The sequence below is a fragment of the Phodopus roborovskii genome, unplaced genomic scaffold, assembly GCF_943737965.1.
Source record: "Phodopus roborovskii unplaced genomic scaffold, PHOROB, whole genome shotgun sequence".
In the NCBI taxonomy this organism is placed as follows: domain Eukaryota; kingdom Metazoa; phylum Chordata; class Mammalia; order Rodentia; family Cricetidae; genus Phodopus; species Phodopus roborovskii.
Window position 1 is genome coordinate 9,743,872 of NW_026126636.1, and position 22,852 is coordinate 9,766,723.

Here is a 22,852-nt window from a genome sequence, read left to right on the forward strand (position 1 = left end):
TAGGTGCTTGTGATCCCAGCGCTCAGAAGACTGAGGCAGGAGGATTGTCGTGGGTTCAAATGCCAGCCTGAGCTATCAAAACCAAAACCGTTCTTAGCTTGCCGTGTAGCAGTAGTTAGCAGTGCCATCCGCCATCCCATTCACTGCTGCAGCTTTCTGTCTCCTGGGAGCAGGACCTGGGCCTGGTTTTAGGAACGCTGTGCCCTAGTGTTCATTACAGGCTGTAGCATGCAGCAGGTGCTCTGCTAAGCATCGCTGCAGGAACCATCGATCACACCGGACCGAGCAAAGTAGGATGGAACACGCACATCTTTACAGAAGCTGCCATAAAGAGATCGCCAAGGGGCTGGGCCTGCAGCTCAGTGGTAGAGTGCCTGTCCAGCCCGCGTCAAGTCCTGGGTACGGTCCTCAGTATTGCTCAAACCAGGTGGTGGTGCATGCCTGTCGTCCCAGCGCTTGGGAGGTGGAGGCAGAAAGACCTGAAGTCCAAGGTCATCCTTAGCTATAAGGAGAACTGGGAGCCGGTCTGGGTTAGATGAGACCCTATCTCAAATTGTTTTAGGTTAAAAAAATTATCATCGATGGCTGCTAACTTCCCGCTCCTGGCTTCCTTTTCCAGCCTGGGAAACAGCAGGTTTAGGTCCTAGTGAGGGAGCAAGGGGTGCCCGTTTCTCAGCTTGCTCTGCGGGCAAGGCACGAGCGGACTCCCGACGGCCTCGGTGGTCCTGGCCAGTGCAATGGACAGCGACACGCACCAGACCCTGCGCAGTGTGCCAAGGCGGCTCTTCCCGGCCGGCCCCGCCCCCGCAGTCACGTGACCGCGGGGGTTTTCCCGTTCCCCTTGGCGTGACGTCACGGAGGGGTGCGAGCCAATGGGTGCGCAGGCCGGCGGCGCCGGGGAATTCCGCCGCCCCGCCCCCGCCCGCCGCCCGCCCGGCCCGGCGCCCCCCGCAGCCCCGGGCGCCGTGCGTCCAGCCCGGCCTTCGGCCCCAGCCTCGCGCCGCTCTCCCGGCCCGCGATCGCGCCAGCAGACCGGGCCGCCCCGCTGCCCGGCTCGCCCTCGTGCGCGCTTCGCCCTGAGCCGGCCTTAGCGCTGTCGGTCCCTACGGGCCGGGCCATGCCGAGTCGCCGCGCTAGCAGAGCGTCCGCGCCCGAGCTGGGGGCCTTGGGTAAGCGGAGTGGAACGTCTGGGGCGGGGCGCGGGCTGAGGGTGTTCGGGACACTCGGAGTCATCTGCGGGTCCCCGCAGCACTCGGGCTTCGGTGCCGGCCGAGTGTACGCGGGTAGCGGGACACTGCGTGAGAGGCGAGGCAGGAGCAGGGACGGGGAAGGGTCGTGCGCGAGCTACGGGCTAGACGTCCCGCTAAGGAGTGAGAGGGGGGCGGGGCCTGAGCCTGAGGCACAGAAGAGGGCGGGGCCCCGCCGCCAGCGCGGAGGGGCGGGGCCTGGCCCTGACGGGGCGGGGCTCTGTAGGCCTAGGGGCGGGGCAAGCTCTGAGAAGGTCCGAGCGGAGGCTCCGGCTGTAGCGAGTGCGTTCCGCCCGCCTGGGGAGTAATGGGCGGAGCCTGATTCAAGGAAGTGGGTCTACATTCTCCAGACCAGGCGAGGCCGAAGGGGGAGGGCGGGGCCTGATTTCGAGGGGGCGGGGTCAGGGTTGAGCTTGACAGGAAATAAGGGCGGGGCCAGGCTCCGCGAGCGCGAAGAAGAGGCGTGTGGCTCGGCGAGTGGGCGGGGCCTGGCAGGCTGGGGAGGGGAAGGGAAGGGCGGGGCTGCCGCGGGGATCGGACTGGGGCGGGGCCCGGCGCGAGAGCAGACGGGACGCGACGCGACCCGAGGGCTCTCCTGTGACAAAGTATTTGGGCTCGGGTCTGGCCCTGAGGGAAGGGGGGAGATGGGGTTTGCCCGACCCGACCTGGCCCGCGAAAGTAGCCGATGTTGAGTGGTGATGGGCATGGTCAATGGCAGCAAAGAAAAGCCACAACTTAGTCGAGAGTTACGGGAGAGAAGCCCGGCCTCGCCGCCGCTCCGTAAGGAGGAGGGACCTGGTTCAGCGGGCCGAGTGGCGGTGAGGACCGGGCTTGGCAGTCTGCGGTCCTCAGGCTGCCCTGCCCCGCTTCGCCTGCTGATCCAGGCCCCTCTCACAGGTTCCGCTGACCTTTCCTCGCTGTCCCTGACGGCCTCCAGGACCACAGGTGAGCTGCCCTCCACAGTCGCTGCCCAGAGCCCCCGCGGGTGCATGGGTGCAGTGCGCCCGCTTTCCCTGCGTGTCCGTACTTCCGTCTGCCAGTCCCCTCTTAGAGGTTCGCCACCATCCAGAATCCTGGGCACATATCATGTTACCCCGTCCCCACCCCCCCCACCCCCCCACACACAGGGTAATGCACAGCGGCTTCCCTAACCCGACCTCAGTTTTCCTCATCCGTGTGATGGCTGTCATACCCATCTGTTCTTTTGTGGGGATGGAGAAAGTTGGATGAGTTGATGCTTACGAACCCATTCCAGTTAGTCTTAACCTGTTAGTGGCATAGTTATATAATAAGAGCATGATAACTGTTGTTAGTCTTAAGTGCTCAGATCCATGTGCATTCAAATTACCTAGAAGCCTTGTTTAAAAAATAAAAAAAAGAAAAGAAGGACTATTGACAGGAATGCCAACACACGCCTGTAACCCCAGCACAGGAGAAGCTGAAGCAGGAGGATGGGCACAAATTTCAGTCCTTAATGGACCACGACGCAGTGAGCTGAAGGCCAGCCTGGGTTATCTTGAGACCCTGTATCAAAACACAATACAGAGCCAGGCTGTGGAGTACGCCTGCCTTTAATCCTAGCACCCAGGGCACAGAGGCAGGTGGATCTCTGTGAGTTTAAAGTCAGCCTGGTCTACAGAGTGAGTGCCAGGACAGGCTCCAGAGCTACAGAGAAATCTTGCCCCGAAAAACAAAAACAAACAAAACAACCCCTCCTAAAACAAAGACTCACAAACAAAACCAACTGAGGAGGTGAACAGCTGGGAGAGAACTTGCCTAGCATGTAGAGCGCCCTCGGCTTGATCCCCAACACTATATAAAATGAGGCCTATGATTACAGTACACGGGAGGTAAGAACAGGAGGGTCAGGAGTTCAAGGTTATCCTCAGCTACATGCCAAGTTCAAGGCTAGGCCGTTGTTTGTCTATTGCTGTGATAAAACACCATGACCAAGGAAACTTTCAGCAGAAAGGGTTTGTTTATTGGGGCTTACAGTTTCAGAGGATGAATCCATGACCGCCATGGCAGAGAGAATGGCAACAGGCAGGTAGGCATGGGCTGGGCCGCAGCTGATAGCGCCTATCCTGAGCCTCAAGCATGAGGCAGAGAGGTGGGGGCAAAAGGTTAGGAGTGGCCACATCTGTTACCGTCCCCACTGGTCCATCAGTTGGGGACCTCCGTTTACATATATGACCCTACGGGGGCCACTCTCATTCACACCCTCATCCTGGGCAACATAAGACACTGATGTTCTCAGCGTGAACTATAGACAGACGAACACAGTGGTAAAACATTTGGTTAGCATGAAGGCCCCGGGTTCCTCCCTGTCTTAGGGTTTCTATCGCTCCGGTCTCGTCCTTCATCCTCATGGCGGGGAGGGCGCATGGTGGCCTGCAGGCAGACAAGGTGCTGGAGAAATGTCACCTCCAGATTGACAGGCAGCAGGAAGAGAGTGACACCGGGCCTGGCTGGAGCATTTGAAACCTCAGAGCCCTCCCCCAGTGGCACACTTCCGCCAGGGCCACATCTACTCCCAACAAGGCCGCACCTTCTAAAAGTGTGGCTCCCTATGAGCCCATGGGAGCCACTTGCATTCAAACTGCCACAGACCCTGAATATCCTGAATATGGCAAAAGTAAATACATAGGAACAGACATTGGTACAGACATTGTTAGGATGTGTTAGAATTTCTGAATCTAACTTTGGAACAACTTCTGAGAGTTTCCGTTTTAGCAACTTCCCAGGAGAGGCTCTTGTCGTAGATGACGATCCTTTTTCTTTTGTTTTGTTTTATTTTGTTTGACAAGACAGGGTTTCTCTGTAGCTTTGGAGCCTGTCCTGGAGTAGATGACTATCCTAAGAGACCCTTTGAACCAGACATGATGTTGAATGCCCTGAGTCCCCGTACTTGGGAGGCTGAGGCAGGAAGATCTCAAGTTCAAAGTCATCCTGTTTACATAGGGACACCCTACCTCAAACAAACAAGCAAAAACTTCAGCGACATGATTTCTTTTCTGAGATTTGGGTGACAGCTGGCTCCTGGGTGTGACACTCGGTGGTTGACCAGGCCTGGACCTCTCTCTCAGGTCAGGGTGGATATGTGAAGTCCTGGAGTGAGCGTGGGAGAGACGGAGTTTTAGAGGTATAGAAAGGTAGGCGTGACCCAAATGCTGCTTATGACCAGGAGCAGGCTGCGACTTGTGAGGCCCCAGACACAGGACTGAGGCTTCCAATACAGTCGCTCAGTGACTGTTTATTGAATACCGGGTTTATATGAGAGCCAGTGTTGGGCATAGCCCTGGCCTTCAGGGCTCCCCACAGATGACGAGGAAAGTCTATAAACAACTCAAGGTGGGGTTATGAAAGGCACCGAGGGCTATGAAGAGACTATGGGGTCAGCGATATTCAATAGTAGGGTGGGGGCGGGGTGAAGTGGGGGCAAGTGGGAGGGGAAATTCCTTGGTTCTAATGGGGCAGACGGACAGAGCCCTGGGTACAGTGGTGATGTGGCAGGCATGGCCCCCACTCTTCAGTACTCACAGTCAATAGTGTCGTTGAGGAAGAGAGTCTCATACGCCAGGCGAGCTCTGAGCCCTGCCCCCATGCCCAGCCTGAAACTGATTTTGTTTGTTTGGTTGATGGAGAGAAGTATCTTGCTAAGTTGCCCAGGCTAGCCTGGAAGACTGCCATCTTCCTGCCTCGGCATCCTGACTGCCGGGATGACAGCCATGCCCCTATGCCTAGCTCCCTGGAGTCTGTTGGGGACACCCTGGTAGAATTTCTTGGGTTTGGTTGACACAAATTCTCACTCTGTAGTGTAGGCTGGCCTGGAACTCATTGAGAAGCCCAGGCAGGCTTCAGGCTCTGAGTCACATTCCGTAACACCCGGCAGTTCAAGTGTGTTTTTGGATCTCTAGGTTCATCTAGCAGAGACATCTAAGGAGGGTTTCCCTCTACTCTCCAGGCCTCGGTATACCTCATCTCCCTGGAGGGGAGGGACCTTGGCATCTACTGATCTCACAGATCAAATGAGTTAAGGGGAACATGAAAACGCCTTCTAAGGGGCAAAGTTCTGGCTGCCAGGAGCCACTCCCTGTGTGTGAAGAGAGGAAAGGGGAGGAGTTGGGGAAGGGCCTGGCTGATACTGGGGTACGGCCTCATCAGTCCCCAGCCTTCACAACAGCTCTGGGTGGGACAGTTGCTTAGGTGACCCTCCTGCTGTGTGGCTTCTGGGCTTCTTTGCTTCCTCTGGCCTTACCCTGTCCTGTCTGGGAAATGATGGGAAGTGGGTTTTGATTACTTCGTTGCTGAGTTTCACTGGGGAAGCCACGGGGCTTCTTCACAGGGTACCTAGTATGGCTCTTAACCCTCTCCTCCCCACCCCCTCTGGGAAGTAGGGGTGAGCCCAAGATTTGGGGAGCTGGGCGATGGTACAGACAGGGTAGCACCCTGGGTTTGGCAGCCTCTCCTTCAGACTATAACAGTGGCCTCTGGGGCCCAGGGTGGATTTTCAAGATGGAACCTGTTCATAATTTACCTAGAACCGCTCATGTCCATCATCTCCCCCAGACCCCCTCCCTTACCTAGAACCGCTCATGTCCATCATCTCCCCCAGACCCCCTTCCTTACCTAGAACCGCTCATGTCCATCATCTCCCCCAGACCCCCTTCCTTACCTAGAACCGCTCATGTCCATCATCTCCCCCAGACACCCTTCCTTATCTAGAACCGCTCATGTCCATCATCTCCCCCAGACCCCCCCTTCCTTATCTAGAACCGCTCATGTCCATCATCTCTCCCAGACCCCCCCTTTCCCCCGTTGCTTTTCCACAAGTCCTGATAACAAGTCTGAGTGCTGGGGTGGGGGCTTTTGAGTTTCTTTAGGGATCCCTTGATGCTGGGTCCCCAACATTAAGAGCTGAGGGGACAGCCTGGAGGGCTATAGAGATCGGGGATGGGAGCCCCAGCAAGTCCTTGGGGACAGGTTGGGAGAGCTGTGTTAGACGATGCCAACCCTGACAGTGCCTGGGCTTCACGTTTCTTTTCTCTTCCTTCCACAGATGAACTGGGTGAGTACCAGGAGATGGGGGGGGGGCGGTCTGGGGACTGGGTGAGTACCAGGAGATGGGGGGGGGGCTGATGGTCCAGGGACTGGGTGAGTACCAGGAGACGGGGGGCGGCTGATGGTCCAGGGACTGGGTGAGTACCAGGAGACGGGGGGGGGGGGTGATGGTCCAGGGACTGGGTGAGTACCAGGAGACAGTGGGGGGGGTGACGGTCCGGGGACTGGGTGAGTACCAGGAGACCGGGGGGGGGCAGTCCGGGGACTGGGTGAGTACCAGGAGACGGGGGGGGGGCTGATGGTCCAGGGACTGGGTGAGTACCAGGAGACGGGGGGGGGGGGCTGATGGTCCGGGGAGAGCTGGGATAGGCCCAGTTGTTTGATGGGAGCAGGTCCTGGTGTGATGCCAGGATGATTGAGGACCTGAGCAAGGTCATATTCCCAAGACCCAGAGCACTATGTGTCTGTATGTTTCTGTTATCTGTCACTAGTGCTCACTCGTGGATGTCACTGACCTTTCTTACCAGGGCCCAGTGCCAGGCCCTGGGAATCAAGCATTGAACAAAACCAAGTCAGTGCCCTGCAGGAGCTAACAGGGCGGACTAGGAAGTCAGAACACGAGTGAGGTTTGCAAAGGGAGAGAGACACAGCACAGCCAGGCATGCCCGTTTCATGCCTGGAGTCCCAGCCTCGCAAGGCAGAGGCAGGAGGGTCAAAGAGAATTTAGTCCAGTCGGAGCTATAGTGAGTCTTAGGGCTACAAAGTGAGAGTCTGTCTCAGAGGAAAGGGAGAGAGAATGAATGTTACAGAGAAGAGAGACGGAGGGAGGTGAAGAGGCATGGCTGTCATAGATGGCAGCAGCATGAAGTGCCTTACAGGTTGAGTGGGAGACTTGGACATGAGGAAAAGAGGAGGAACAAGTTCATGTCCCTGAAGGTGACCAAGCTAGGTGGGGGCAACTTATTGTTACTATCATTAAATACTAAGAATTGAACCTAGGGATTCCTCAAGCTGGGCAGAGTTCTACCCCTGAGCCACGCCCCAGCCCCTCACTGGGGGATTCTAGGCAGGGGCTCTACCACTGAGCCACACCCCAGCCCCTCACTGGGGGATTCTAGGCAGGGGCTCTACCACTGAGCCACACCCCAGCCCCTCACTGGGGGATTGAAAGGCAGACTCTTCTGATGAAGTATATCCACATTTGAGGCAAGTTTTATGTAAATTCCCTTTACCACCAGGGGATTGGGAGCCATGGGAGGCTTCTAGGCAAAGGGCAGATAGGCTGGTACTAACAAAATCCCTCAGGCTGTGTGAGATAGACAAATACAAGGGACAAAAGGCAGGAGAGATGGCAACTGCCTTAGTCCAGGTGGGAGACGATGGGTGGAGCAGGGGAAGGAGTGGGTGAGGGAGGCTACAAGGAAAGCAGATGTAGAAGTGATTCGTGGGTTCCTTCTGGTGGCACTTGCCTGTAATCCAGAGGCAGAGGCAAGAGGATCATGGATTGGAGAGCAGCCTTGGCTACATAGTGAGACCCTGTCTCAGAAACCCAAGAGGAGGGGCTGCGGAGCAGACTCGGTGGTTAAGAGTGCTTGTTCTCACAGAGAGCCCAAGTTTGGTTTCCAGCAGTCACACTGAGGGACTCACAACCACCTGTAACCCCAGCTCCAGGATATCTGAAGCCCTCTGCAGGCCTCTGCAGGCTGGACACTCATTAGCATAGACCCCTATACAGACACACATACACTTAACCTTAAAGACCTTTAGAGGCTGGAGAGCTGGCTCAGCAGTGAAGAGCACTGGCTGGGGCTGGAGAGATAGCTCAGAGGTTAAGAATATTGTCCCCTCCCAAAAAAAAGTAGCCAGGCATTGGTGGCACACACCTTTGATCCCAGCACTCAGCATGCAGATCTCTGTGAGTTGGAGGCCAGCCTGGTCTACAGAGCGAATTCCAGGACAGCCTCCAGAGCTACAGAGAAACCCTGTCTCGAAAAACAACAACAAAGGGGGGGGCATTGTTGACTCTTCCAGGGGTCATAAATTCAATTCCCAGCAACCACATAGAGGCTCACCATCTTTGTAACTCTAGTTCTAAGGGCTCTGATTCCCCCTTCTGGCTTCTGAGGGCACTTGACCTTCCTAGTGGTGCACAGACATATATGCAGGGAACACACACACACACACACACAATTGGGGGGGGGCTTTAAGAAAATAAAGGGTGAGCAATATGGTGATGTGTGGATTTAACCCCAGCACTCTGGGAGGCAAAGTCAGATCTGTGAGTTCAAGGCCAGCCTAGTCTACATAGTTCCAGGTCAGCCAGGGCTATATAGAGACCTTGTCTCAAAGTCCCAAACCAAACAAACAAAAAACAAGGTTGAAGTGCAGGTGTGCTGTAAACCCCAGGAGAGGAAGGTGGAATTCTGTGTGTTCGAGACCCACCTAGTCTATATGGCAACCACAGGTAGATGATGAGACCTTGTCTGAAACCAAGGGGATAAAATGAGAAGAAGAAAGGGAGCCCAGCCCCGTCCTGCGCCATCCTCACTTGTCTGTCTGTCCTGCAGAAATCATCGACGAATACATTAAGGAGAACGGCTTCGGCCTGGACGGGGCACAGCTGGGCGAGATGCCTCGCCTGGTGCCCCGTGGGCAGGCCTCACTGAGCAGCGTCACCTTGGGTCCAGCTGCACAGCCGCCTCCTGTCACACCCTCGCCCTGGAGCTGCACCCTGGGCCGGCTGGTGTCACCCGGCCCGGGTCCCAGGCCGCACCTGGTCATCACAGAGCAGCCAAAGCAGCGCGGGATGCGCTTCCGCTATGAGTGCGAGGGCCGCTCTGCCGGCAGCATCCTTGGGGAGAGCAGCACCGAAGCCAGCAAGACGCTGCCTGCCATCGAGGTGCGCGCGCGGTGGTACTACTGCTCTGGGAATAGGCCCTCTGCGCTTCCACCCCCAAACCTCAAAAGAGCAGGAGGATAACCGGGCCAGCCTGGATTACAGAGAGTGGTCTTTTTAAAACAGCGGCGGCGGCGGGTTATAGGACTTGGGGTGGTTGTGAGGCTGTTCCAATGACAAACTAGATAGAGTCTGTGGTCCCAAAGACATGCCTTCCAAAGCCACCGTCAGCATCTCATTCCGCCGCTAGAGGGCAGCACTCACTCAAACTCCTGGGGGAAGTGTTCGTTACTCTAAACATTTGCAGTCAATTCAAGGCAGCGGCTCAGAGACTCTGAGGCCAGCTGGGCCCAGACGCTGATCCAGAGCAAAGGGGAGGACAGTTCTGTAAGAAACCAGTTTTTCTGTTGGTTTTGTTTTTTGTTTTTTGCTTTTTTTTCTCAGTAATGGGGATTGAACCTAGGTTTTGTACTTTTTAGGCAGGTGCTCTAGTGCTGAGCCACACCCCCAGCCCCTCACTGGGGGATTCTCACATGTGCTTATCACTCAGCCAAGCGCCCAGCCTTCGTTCTTTACTTTATATTTTGAGTCACATCCTCACGTGTTGTCCAGGTTGACACCTTTTTATTCTTCCTCAGTAGCTGGAATTACAAGCCTATACTACCAGGCCCGGTTTTTGTTGTGGCTGCTTTTTTTTTTTTTTTTGGTTTGGTTTGGTTTGGTTTTGGGATTTTGAGACAGGGTTTCTCTGTGGAGCCCTGACTGTTCTGGAACTTGATCTCTAGACGAGGCTGACCTCAAACTCAGAGATCCGCCTGCCTCTGCCTCTGGGAGTGCTGGCATTAAAGGCATCAAGGGCAGGAGAGTGGTCTCTAGCATGGCTTTTCCCTGAGAAGAAGCAGGGAGTCCCAGGGACCTTGGATGGGGACAGGGGTCCGGCGAACACCCAGTGAGCCCACGTCTTCCTACAGCTTCGAGACTGCGGCGGGCTGAGGGAGGTGGAGGTCACGGCATGCCTTGTGTGGAAGGACTGGCCTCACCGGGTACACCCACACAGCCTCGTGGGGAAAGACTGCACGGATGGCGTCTGCAGGGTGCGGCTGCGGCCTCATGTCAGCCCCAGGCACAGGTACCAGCCCCTGACTCCAGCCCCTGCTGTCGACCCCTGGTTCTCGCAGCTGCTCATGGAGACTCCAGAGCACTAGGCGAGCCTAGGGCTTAAGCATCCGGGCGGAAGTGGGTTGTGGGAGCAGCAGTGCACCCCACTTGGGCCGGAAAACATGCCACACCCATTCATATGTGTCCAGTTTTGCTTTTTGTTGGCCTTTTGAGACAGGGTCTTGCCATGTAGTCAAAACTAAGCTGGAAGCTGAGGTCCCCCTGCTTCCGTCTCATGGCCGTTCCATTTATCTCCGTTCTGTAGAGGAGGAGACAGAGGGTCAGAGAGGGAACGGAGCACAGACGCACAGTTCACGCCAGATTTAACCCTGTTGCCCGTGGCAGAGGACACTTTGCGGGAATCAGTTCTCTCCTCCCCGGTGTGGGTTTTGAGGATGGAACTCAGGCTGACAAAGACCTTTTCCTGCCGAGCCATCTAATCCACCTAGGGTTTCTTTTTTCCAAGATAGGGTTTTTCTGTGTAGCTTTGTAGACCAGGCTGGCCTGGAGCTCACAGAGATCCCCCTGCCTCTTTGTGTGAGTGCTGACGCTGAAGGTGTGTGCCACCACTCCCGGCCATTTTTTCCCCTATCTTATGACCCTCCTGCCTCCACCTCCTGAGAGCTAAGACACCACTGTAGCCATATATTGAAGGTTTTTTTTTACGTAATTACTTTGGAGGCCTCAAATTGTTTCCCCCTGCTGCAGCTTCTCGGGCTTCCTTTGCACCTTCTTGGATGTAAAGGAGCCTGGCTGGCATTTCTACATGGTAAAATAAAGCGGGGTCTTGGTCTGACTCCTGGCAGCCTCTGAGAGATTCGAATCCCAGGTGTTGCCGAGCTCCTCCACACTGCCTGCAGGGTCTGCCAACTGCCTGCAGTGTGCAGAGCAGGCTGCCCCTCACAGCCTCTCCTCTGTCTCCCCTCAGCTTTAACAACCTGGGCATCCAGTGTGTTCGGAAGAAGGAAATCGAAGCTGCCATCGAGCGGAAGATCCAGCTCGGAATCGACCCCTACAATGGTCAGTGCCCTGCCTGCCCTCCCACGTCCCTACCCCTTTAGATGGTTTTCTTTTCTTTCTCTTCTTTATTTCCTTATTTTTTGTTGGTTTGTTTGTGTTTTGTGTTTTTTGAGATAGCGTTTCTCTGTGTAACAGCCCTGGCTGTCCAGGAACTTGTTCTGTAGACTAGGCTGGCCCTGAACTCACAGAGATCTGCCTGCCTCTGCCTCCCGAATGCTGGGATTAAAAGCAGGGGCGGCGGCGGCGGCGACTGCTTCTTCTTCATTTTAATTACGTGTATTTTTCAGGGTGTGTGTATGTGGGGATGGCGTGGCATGGACATGCCTGTGAGATCAAAGGATAGATACCCCAGGAGTTGGTTCTCTCCCTCCACCATGTGGGCTCTGCTTCTCCAGCTTTGCAGCAAGCACTTTTACCTGCCAAGCCATCTCACTGGCCCCTTTATTTGGTTTTTTCATTTTGGTTTTCAAGACATGGTCTCCATGGAGACCAGGCTGTCCTTGGACTTACTGTGTTGCCGAGGATAACCTTGAACACTGCATCCTCTGGCCTCCGCCTCTCCAGTGCTGGGATGACTACTGCACGTCCCCGCCTTGGCCCCTCTCCCGCCACACCCTGCCTCCAGCAGCTCAGCTGACTGGAACATCACTCTGTCCTCTCACAGCTGGCTCTCTGAAGAACCATCAGGAGGTGGACATGAATGTGGTCAGGATATGCTTCCAGGCGTCCTACCGGGACCAGCAAGGGCAGCTGCGCCGCCTGGAACCCGTTCTCTCTGAGCCTGTCTACGATAAGAGTGAGTCAGGGCTGCCGTGTCCCTGGGGATTAACATGTCACAGGTATCAGAAAGCACCCCAAACAGTGGCCTGGACGAGCAGGCCATCACTGAGGTGCCCACAGTCTCGGGGGAGCCGGGTCCGTACTTCTGTGTCCGTTCCCTCTTTCTCCGTCCCGGGCACATAGTGAGCGGATCACAGGTGCAGCCAAAGCCTCGGATGGGCAGTGTCATCCCGTATGCTTGCACAGTTCGCACCTTGTGCATCTCTCCAGCTATCTCTCTTCCCTTTTTGTGCTTTTTGCTAGTTAGATCTGCCCCTTGACAATTCTGTGCACGTATACAGCGCGTTGAGTTTCTTCACTGTCCGCCACCCCCCATCTCTCTCCCAAAGATCCCTTCTACACTCACTCCTTTGTGTTTGATTTTGTTACCCGCTGACTTTAGTTGGGTCCCCTGTGTGGCCACAGCTTGTGAATTATCCACACACGCCTGGTGGATTCGCTCTGCAGGACACAAAAAGCAACGGACTGAAGACAGGTCCCTCCCACAGAACCCATCATGTACCCCATAGCTGGCCTCGATTGTCTGAGATGAGCAGCCTGAGCTGCCCTACCGTGACCCCCTCACTGAAGCTGGGGATGGAAGCCAGGGTTTCCTTTCATGTTGGGGAAGTGCTTGAGCCACACCCCCAGCCCCGTGTTTATTATTTTAACACATTAGCAATCTAACACAGAGCAGCAGCCCTCCTGCCTTTACCTTTTGAGTGGTAGAATTGCAAGCACATACTACCGTGCCTGACATTGTACAGTGTTTGCTCATGGCCTCCGCATACACTCTCATTGGCAGGAGTTCGGATATCTGCTCCTCAGACCACTCCGCAGTGGCCATACGGAGGCAATGCCCTGATTGACCCTGTCTAGGCCATAGGATGGATTATTGCTGACCTAAGGGACGGCTCAGAACTCTTCACTCCCATGGCTGAAGTGGAGTGGCTGCTAGTTTTAGAGTTGTTAATAAAAAAAGGCAAGGACTGCTGGTCAGTCTAGACAAACATCTTGTAAGACATCAGCTCAGGTGGCAGGTGATGCTTGTTTGTAGTGCCAGACTCTTGGGAGGCTCAGGCAGGATGGTAAGGAAGTTCAAGGCCAGCTGGGGCAGCTGATCAAGATTAATCAAGGTGATTAAAAAAAATTGAGAGCTGGGCGTGTGGCTCAGTGGTAGAGCCCCTGCCTAGAATCCCCCAGTGAGGGGCTGGGGGCGTGGCTCAGTGGTGGAGCCCCTGCCTAGAATCCCCCAGTGAGGGGCTGAGGGCGTGGCTCAGTGGTAGAATTCTTACCTAGCAAGATCCTGGGTCCCCTCACTTCCACTGTGAGGAAACATAGAAACAGAAACAGTATTTCAGGTTGTAAAACATCATCTGGTGACCTTGTGTCACCCTGGACATGCCAAGTCTCCCTGAGTCCGAGTCTCCGTTTTGGAGAGACCCTAACAAACTTTCCCTCCTGCCTGAGGACGCTGTGTCCCACCTGAATGGGGTGTCTTCCCTCCTCTGTCTCTCTCACCTGTCAGCAAGCGCAGTGGAGTGATGACTGACTGCTCCATTTTCCTTCTGCGTTCCTTCCCTACCCAGAGTCCACCAACACATCGGAGCTGCGGATCTGCCGAATCAACAAGGAGAGCGGGCCATGCACAGGTGGGGAGGAGCTGTACTTGCTGTGCGACAAGGTGCAGAAAGGTGAGGGGCCCAGAGGCACCGTCCAGTACCGGGGCAGAGGTGGGGTGCTGGGTTACCGGGGCAGCGCTCTGGAGGGGGTCAGAGCCCTGGCTGCAGACCCAGGCAGATCAAGGCAACCGCGTTGTGTGCTAGCTCATCTCTGCAAGGTATGGAGGCTCATGAGCTTCCAGGAGCATGCAGAGCTCTTTGAGGATGCTGCCACACTAGAAATCCCTTGCACAGATGCTTTAAGAGGGGCTAAGGGGCTTGGCGTTGGTGGTGTATGCCTTTAATCCCAGCACTCGGGAGGCAGAGGCAGGTGGATCTCTGTGAGTTCGAGGCCAGCCTGGTCTACAGAGCTAGTTCTAGGACAGCCTCCAAAGCTACACAGAGAAACCCTGTCTCGAAAAAACAAAACCAAACAACAACAACAGAAAAGAGAGGCCAAGGGTGTGGCTTGGCAGGAGAGCCCCTGCCTAGAATCCCCTGGTGAGGGGCTCAGTAATAGGGTAAGTGATTTTCTAGCATGGATGAGGCCCTGAATTCCGTTCCCAGTAGTAGAACATATGGTTAAACCACTCTGGTGGCACGTATCTGTAATCCCCGACCTCTGGAAGGTTGAAGCAAGAAGGTTTCAAGCCAGCCTGCTCTACATAGTGAGACTCTGCCTCAAAAAATCACAGACCAACAACAAAAGAGGGGAAATGTGAAGGACACAGAGAGGACAGCTGCACGGGCGGGGACTTCCGCTGTGTCCCCGTGGCGTGGTCCTGCGTACAGGGTGGCTTCTCTTTTTTGGTAGTTGGTTTTTCAGTTTTTGTTTCCAAGCCTATTTGAGGAAGTGACATTCAAAAACAAGCAGACGGCGGGGAGGGACATTTTCCTCATCTGCTTCCCTCCACCTGTTGTGGTGACGATCGTAAAGTGAGAGGGTTCCTGGGAGCTTTCCAGTTTTTTTCACATTTTTATTATTGTTATTTCTTTTGTGTGTGTCAGTGTTTTGTTTGCACGTGTGTTTGTGTGCCAGGCGAGAGCAGTGTGTGAGGGTGTTGGACCCCCTGTGACTGGAGTAATAGATGATTGTGAGTTGTCATGTGGGTGCTGGGAATCGAACCGCAGTCCTCTGGAAGAGCAGCCAGTACTCTTAACTGCGGAGCTGTCTCTCCAGCCTCTTGTGTTTGTTTTTATTAGAAATGTTCAGAATCATAGGATATGGTGCTTGGTAGGCAGGGGCTCGACCACTGAGCCACACCCCCAGACCTCCCTGGTGGAGTCAATTACAAGCTCTGTACTATTGAACTAAATCCCTAGTTCTTTTACACTGAATTTTAAGATAGAGTCTCACTTAGTCATCTAGGTGTACCTCGATTCATAATCCTCCTGCCTCAGTCTCCCAAGAGCTGAGATTACAGGTGCTTGTCACCATACCTGTTATTTGCCCTTGTATGGAGACCCCGGGTAGTTGGGTTTGTTGTTTGTTTGTTTTGGACAGGGACTCACTGTGTTTCCCTGGCTGGCCTGAAACTCACTGTGTAGACCAGGCTGCTTTCAAACTCCAAGTACCTCCTGCTTCTGCCTTCTGTGTGCTGGCATTAAAGGGGTGATCCACCATGCACAGCCTCCCTGAATAGTTTGACTATTTGAAATACTTGATTGATGGGTGGAGACTGAATTTGTAGGGGCTCGATGGCCCATTCTATTCCCTTAGTTTAGCTGTGTCCTTACCCTGACCTACCCCCACCAGAGGACATATCCGTGGTGTTCAGCACAGCTTCCTGGGAGGGCAGAGCCGACTTCTCTCAAGCTGATGTGCACCGGCAAATTGCCATTGTGTTCAAGACACCGCCCTACGAGGACCTGGAGATCGCAGAGCCTGTGACTGTCAATGTCTTCCTGCAGAGGCTCACAGATGGAGTGTGCAGTGAGCCACTGCCCTTCACGTACCTGCCTCGGGATCATGGTAACCACTCAACCCATAGCCACTACCCCCAACCCTGGAAACCAGGCCTTTGGCCTTGCGTGAGGGAGTATATCTGGGGAAGAATTAAAGCAGAGAGCAGGCCGGGGGCAGTAGCTCAGTCAGCAAAGTGCTTGCCCTGAAGGTGTGAGGACCTGAGTTCAATTCCCAGCACTCTGGTGGAGAGATAGGCAGGGCTGCTTGTTCCTAGCACTGGGAAGATGGAGTCAGGCTGGATTCCTGAGACGTCTGTCCAGCAAGACCCAGGCTGGCCGGCAAACCGCAGGCCACTAAGAAGATCTATCTCAAAACAAAAGAACATAATGAAAAGTTAGATGAGAAATGAGGAATGACAAGCAAAGCTGCCATTTGGTCTCTATACACACACAGGATGAGAGAGAAGGTGAAAGCGACTGGACTAGCCAGTGCAAAGGCCCTGTGGTAGGATCTAAGGAGAACTAACTGTATCGAGCTTTTATCCTAATTAGGGATATAGAAATCTACATGAGTTGGCAAAGATCAAGCTCTTCTCCTTTTAATGACTGCTGCAGTCATTAACAACCCTGTGGCTGACTGTCATAGTGACTGTGGCTGTCCCAGTGACGTCTGGGGTTACTGCTGGGTGACATTTTGATGCCTCTGCTTTCTCCTGAACAGACAGCTATGGGGTGGACAAGAAGAGGAAGCGAGGGCTGCCCGACGTCCTTGGGGAGCTGAGTAGCTCTGGTGTGTCCCCCCACCCCACCCCTGCCCACCCCCGTCCCCAGACTCGTGGGAGGGGACAGCTGACCTGCTTGGGGAGGGTGGGTTGGCAGGCTACGGAACCCTTATCTTCCCCTTCCCCCAGACCCACATGGGATTGAAAGCAAACGACGGAAAAAGAAGCCCGTGTTCTTGGACCATTTCCTGCCCAGCCACAGCTCAGGTGAGTGCGGCATCGCCAGCCTCCATCTCCCCGTGTAGACCAACAGGAAACTCTGCCCTGCTTTTCTGGTTTCTTTCTCTTTTTTTTCATAACTTAAAAAGAATATTTTGTCTTACACATATGGGTGTTTCGCTTGTACATACGTATGTGCACCATGTGCATGCCTGGCGCTTACAGAGGCCAGAAGAGGAGTCAGATCCTCTGGAACCGTAGTTACGGATGGTTGTGAGCTGCCCTCAGCTAGAGAAGCCTGTGCTCTTAACCGCTGAGCCATCCCTCCAGCCTATTGTTTGTTCCTTTACCTCCTGTGAAGGCCAGGAGCTGGCCACACATCTAGCAATGTGGAGTGGCTCACATCTATGGTTCCTGCATTCAGGAGACTGTGTTAGGGGAACTACTGATATTCGGAGGCCAATGTAGTCTACATAAAGTTCCAAGACCCTGTGTCAAGCATTCCTCCTCATGGAAGAGCAATTAGAAGGCTTTGGAGATGGAACAGAGGCTATGCTCTCTGCCGGGAATACATTTGCTGTGCCACTTTTTCCAAGTTAATCCACCTCTCTGAGCCTCAGAGATCCTTAGAAAAAGTTTTCTTTAGTACCTTATAAATTTATTTTATTAATTTCTGTGATAATGGGTGTATCATATGGGTACATGTGTGTCACAGCCCATGTGTGGAGGCAGGCTGGATATGGTATTTCACACCTTCGGTCCCAGCACCTGGGAGGTAGAGGCAGGTACATCTTTGCAAGTTCAAGGCCAGCCTGGTCTACACAGAAAGTTTCAGGCTAGCCAGGACTACATAGTGAGATCGTGTCTCATAACCAACCAACAAACAAAAAATAAGAAAAAAAACCTTAAAACAAAACACAAAGCCCCAGCTTTGTGAGTCAGTTCTTTTAGAAAGGGTTTCAGGGACTGCACTCGGTCGTCAGGCATTTGTAGCAAGTCTTTGCACCTGCAGATCGATTGCACTGGACCCGGAAATGTCTTCACAAATCTGGGCTTGTATGTTGTCTTTTACTCTGGGCTGGGCTGTAGCTGACTTGGCAGCTGTCTGGCTGTCTGGCATTTATCCCCAGCAGCACACAATTTGGATGTGGTGGCACACAATTGGGCACTCAGTTCCTGGGAACGGGAGGCAGGAGGATCAGAAGTCCAGGGTCATCGTAACGACACCATGAGTTTGAGGTCCTGTGTGCTAAACGGAAACCCCATCTCAAAACACGAAGTGACATGATCCCTAACTATGCCGTATGAATGTGTCTGATCTTGTCAGGGAAGCTAAGCAGGGTCAGGCCTGCCTAGTACTTGGGAAGGGAGCCAGCACCAGAACACAGTGTACTGTAGGTTGACATTTTTGTTTTATTTTATTTGTTTCAAGAAACTTTCTCCTTAAAACAAGTCTAGATGTATTAGGAGCTGTTTTCCTGCCAGCCTGGTCCTATAGCCGCACCAGCCCCAAATAACACACAGAGATGCTGTATTATTAGATATAAAGCTGTTGGCCTGTTATTAGCATTTTTATTGGCTAGCTGTCTTAAATATTAATCCATTTCTATTCATCTAAGTGTTTCCACTTACCTTACTGGAAAGAAGGTTTTATCTTACTGGAGAGAGGGTCCAGCCCTTTTTCTCTCAAGTCCCTACATCTTGACTCTCCTCTACTACATTTCCCAGAATCCTCCTTATCGTCTAGTCCCGCCTATCTTGCCTTCCTATTTGCCAACAGTGCTTAATCACTAACCAATAAGAGAAACATTTACAGAATGACATGGATGGGGAGTTCAGCTCGAAAGAGCACTGACTGCCCTTCCTTGAGTCCCAGCACCCACATGGCAGCTCACAGCCACCTGTAACGCCAGTCCCAGGGGATCCATTGCCCTAATCTGGCCCCCTAGGGCACTGCATGCATGTGGTGCACAGACAAAACACTCATGCACACAAAGAATACAATTTTCAAAACGGACAGGCATCTTGCCCCGGGCTCTCAAATACTAGAATATCAGGCTGCTTCACCACAGCCAGCAGAAATAATTTAAGGAATCTTAAACTAAATTAAAGGTATCATTGTCTGTGAGTGAGTGTGAGTGTGTGTGTGGAGGATGGGGGACAAGGGCCAGGAATCTCTGACCTTGCACCGTGGCTGAGGTCACCAGGCTTACTCAGCCACCGCTGTCGTGCATGGAGCCATCTTACCAGCCTGGTTCTGTTTGCTTGTTTGTTTGAAATAGGATCGCACTTTGCCGCCCTGACTGATCTGGAGCTTCCTATGTACATCAGCTTGGCTTTAAACTCACAGACATCCTCCTGTCTCAGCCTCCCAAGTACTGGTTTACACGTGTGAGCTATCAGGGCTGACTCAGTTATTTTGTTTTATTTATCTGCTTTATTATTATTATTATTATTTTATGTGTATGAGTTTTTGCCTGAGTGTCAAAGGCCAGAAGTGGGAATTGGGTTGCCTGGAACTGGAATTACAGAGGATTGAGAGTACTGGCTGCTCTTCCAGAGGTCCTGAGTTCAATTCCCAGCAATCACATGGTGGCTCACAACCATCTGTAATGTGCAGGCAGAACACCATATACATAATAATAATAATAATATACATAATAAATAATCTTCAAATAATAATCTTTAAAATATGTATATTTAAAAATAATTTGCTTATTAAAGAACTTGGGGATATAGCTCCATTGGGAGAGGCAACTTAGTTTGATCCCCAGAACCATATAAAAACTCAGATGTAGCACATGGGAGGTTGAGGCATGAGAATTTGTAGTTCAGAGATGTCCTTGGCTATTTACCACATTTTTAAAAATTCTCTGTATTGCTTTGGAGCCTGTCCAGGAACTCGCTCTGTAGACCAGAGCTGGCCTTGAACTCACAGAGATCCGCCTGCCTCTGCCTCCCGAGTGCTGAGGTTAAAAGCGTAGTGTATCACCACTGATTGACTGGCAGCAAACAGCTTTAACGAATGAGGGATCTGCATAGCCTAAGACTCTGCCTTTATATTCACTTATTTATGTGCATGTGGGTTGGTGTGAGTATATGTCACAAGCTTGCAGTTCCCCATTGAGCCCAAGAGTGGATGTCAGATCTTCAGGAGCTTGAGTTACAGGTTAATTGGAGCTGCTCCAAGTGGGGACTGAGGCCCAACCCTGTCCCTTTGCAAGAGCCACAAGTGTTCTTTTGGGGGGGACAACTTTTATTAATTTATTTTTCACATTCTAATCCCAGTTCCCCCTTCCTCCTCTCTTCTCCCCCCCCCCCAACTTCTTCCCAACTCTACCTCCCATCTGCTCCTGGGAGAGGGTGAGGCCTCCCCTAGGAAGTCTACTAAGTCTGTCCCATCATCTCATTGAGGCGGGACAAGGCGCCTCCCCACCCCACACCCCTGTGTCTAGGCTGACAAGCTATCTCTCCATACAGCATGGGCTCCACTAAGTCAGTCTGTGCATTAGAGTTAGATCTTGGGCCCACTGCCGGTGGCCTCATACATTGTCCCAGCCACACCATTGTCACCTCTCTACAGGGACTCTAGTTCAGTCTTATGCAGGTTCCCCATCTGTCAGACCTGAGTCAGTGATCTCTGGCTAGCTCAGGTCAGCTGATTCTGTGGGTTTCCCCATCATGGTCTTGACTCCTTTGTTTATATTATCTCTCCTCCCTCTCTTTGATTGTACTCCAGGAGCTCAGCCCATTGGTTAGTTGTGGATTTCTGCATCTGCTTCCATCTGTTTCTGGAAGAGGGTTCTAGATCTCTGGGGTTGTGGATTATAGGCTGGGTGTCTTTTGCTATATGTCTGCTGTCAAATTATAAGTGAGTACATACTATATTTGTCTTTCTGGGCCTGGGTTACCTCATTCAGGATGGTTTTTTGTTTGTTTGGTTTGGTTTCTTTTTTTCTAGTTCTGTCCATTTGCCTGCAAATTTTAGGATGTCATTGTTTCTTACCTCTGAGTAGTACTCCATTGTGTAAATGTACTACATTTTCTGTAACCATTCTTCAGTTGAGGGGCTAGATCTAGGTTGTTTCCAAGTTCCGGCTATTATGAATGATGTTGCCATGGACATAGTCGAGCAGACGTCCTTGAGGTGTGAGTGTGCCTCCTTTGGGTGTGTACGCCCAACAGTAGTACGCAGTGGGTGTTCAACCACTGAGCCATCCGTCCACCACCGCCTCCTTAAACACAGGGGCTCATGGAACTCACGTGTGTTACACATATACATTATATGCAAAGGCAAACACTCACACACTTTAAGAAAGCATGGTCGAGAGAGATGGCTCAGTGGAGAAAGGCGATTTCTGTGCCAGCTTGGACCTGAGTTCTGCCTCCATGTAAAGGCAGCAGGAATGAAATGACTCCTCAGAGGTGAGCCCTGGCCTCTGCCCTCCCATGTACAATGGCAGCAGGTATGCCCGCTCGAGAGCGTCATGTACACACACACACAATAATGCGGAGTGGTGGCACTTCCTACTCACGGTAGGGTTGAAGGTCAAAGACAGAATGCATTTGCTGGGCACGGTGGCGCACTCAGGAGGCAGAGGCAGGAGGATCTCTGTGAGGTCAAGGCCAGCCCAGTCTGCAGAGGACAGCCAAAACGAAACAAAACAATACCTTCAGTATGATGGGGCCCAGGTGAGTTTCTGCCTGGCCAGAGGTAGTTCCTAAATCCAGCCGTCTTTCTCTCTTCACCAGGCCTGTTCCTCCCGCCATCAGCCCTGCAGCCACCAGACACTGACTTCTTCCCTAATACCATAACCCTTCCTGGCTTGGAGCCTCCTGGTGGCCCCGATCTCCTGGACGATGGCTTTGCCTATGACTCCTCTGCGCCTGCGCTCTTCACCATGTTGGACCTGCTTCCCCCAGCACCACCACTGGCCAGTGCGGTGGTGGCTGCTGGGAGCGCGGGGGGCACAGTTGTGGAGTCTCCCGGCCCAGAGCCACTGACACTGGACTCGTATGCAGCCCCAGGTCCCGGGGAGGTTGGCACTGCCAGCCTTGTGGGCAGCAACATGTTCCCCAACCAGTACCGAGAGGCAGCTTTCGGGGGTGGCCTCCTGTCCCCAGGGCCTGAAGCCACGTAGCCTTTGAGGCCAGCGAAGGTACTGGGTGAGGGGTGTGCGGCAGCACCACAGTCCCCGGGGCCAACCTTGATCAGTCTTCCAGCTTCCTCATCCTCAATCCTCATCCTCAATCGGACAGCTGCAGTGCTGGCAAGAAGCTGGGGAGAGCTTCAGTTCTCCTGGAGCCCATTTCACAGATGAGAATGCTGAGTCCGAAGAGGAAAAGGGGCTCCTGCAGGTGGGCCCCTTATCAGGACAGATTCTGAGAGATTGTACATAGGGGAGGAGGGAGTAGATCCCCGCCCTCGTCCCTGGTCCTGGAGGTGGGGGTATGTTGTTTGTGCAGTTTTCCCAATAAAAATTAGTTTTTTGAGTCTTGGGGTTGTCTCTCTTTTTTTTTTTTGCCTGGAAAACAGTAGGTCGGTTTGGAATGGAACAATGGTGGCTCAGGTGCTGGTGAGATGGTTCAGGGGTTAAGAGCTATAGGTGCTCTTGCCGAGGCCCCGGGATCGATCCTAGCACCCACATGGCGGCTCAGAATGGGTGCTGTCTCTTCTTGTCTAGCAGCTTGACTACAGCTGAAATATTAAAACCCCAAAGTGGAGGACAGACACGTGAGGGATTTTTGCTTAATTTGAATCAATCCATATCTAATCTGGTGAAAGCCTTCTGCTAGAACCCTACATAAGGACATGGAAGAAGGAGGTTTGTACTCTGCTTGCTTGTTCTCTCCTTGCTAGCAAGCTCAGTTTTCACTGCATTAGTATCTATTTCTTTGGGATTCCTGTGTATACTGAAGACTGCTGAGAAATTCAGCCTTGTGGATGTTTAGACTTTCTGCTCATAGCTAGCCATTGTTGGATTAGCTGGACCACAGCCTGTAAGTCATTCTAATAAATCCCTTTCCTATATATGTAGAGAGATTCCTTCTATAAGTTACTCTAGAAAACCTTCTGTTACTCTAGAAAACCCTGACTGATGCACATCTGACAGCCTCTTCTGACTTCCAAGGACATTTACCTAT

The 22,852-nt window shown here is 53.0% G+C and overlaps 1 protein-coding gene across 2 annotated transcripts; it reads left to right on the forward strand.

The window, feature by feature from the left end:
* The first annotated feature begins 930 nt into the window (after positions 1–930).
* Positions 931–22,204, forward strand: Relb (RELB proto-oncogene, NF-kB subunit). Of its 2 annotated transcripts, XM_051207596.1 has the most exons (12): positions 931–1,169; positions 2,145–2,192; positions 6,307–6,315; positions 8,876–9,207; positions 10,176–10,333; positions 11,291–11,382; positions 12,047–12,178; positions 13,791–13,895; positions 15,619–15,834; positions 16,489–16,557; positions 16,679–16,756; positions 21,461–22,204. In XM_051207596.1, exons 1-12 carry the CDS (start codon positions 1,118–1,120, stop codon positions 21,847–21,849), a joined length of 1,680 nt encoding a protein of 559 aa, XP_051063553.1. In that variant the 5' UTR covers positions 931–1,117; the 3' UTR covers positions 21,850–22,204. The 2 variants fall into 2 exon arrangements, with proteins under 2 accessions (XP_051063553.1, XP_051063552.1); XM_051207595.1 differs by lacking the exons at positions 931–1,169; positions 2,145–2,192 and having other exon boundaries at positions 6,186–6,315.
* The last annotated feature ends 648 nt before the right edge of the window (positions 22,205–22,852 follow it).

Excerpts from the sequence above, each read along its gene's own strand:
- Relb (XM_051207595.1), top strand. The coding sequence starts at position 6,201 with ATGGGAGCCCCAGCAAGTCCTTGGGGACAGGTTGGGAGAGCTGTGTTA. Across the intron at positions 12,179-13,790 it reads TGAGCCTGTCTACGATAAGA|AGTCCACCAACACATCGGAG; the intron begins GTGAGTCAGGGC and ends TTCCCTACCCAG. Across the intron at positions 15,835-16,488 it reads GTACCTGCCTCGGGATCATG|ACAGCTATGGGGTGGACAAG; the intron begins GTAACCACTCAA and ends TCTCCTGAACAG.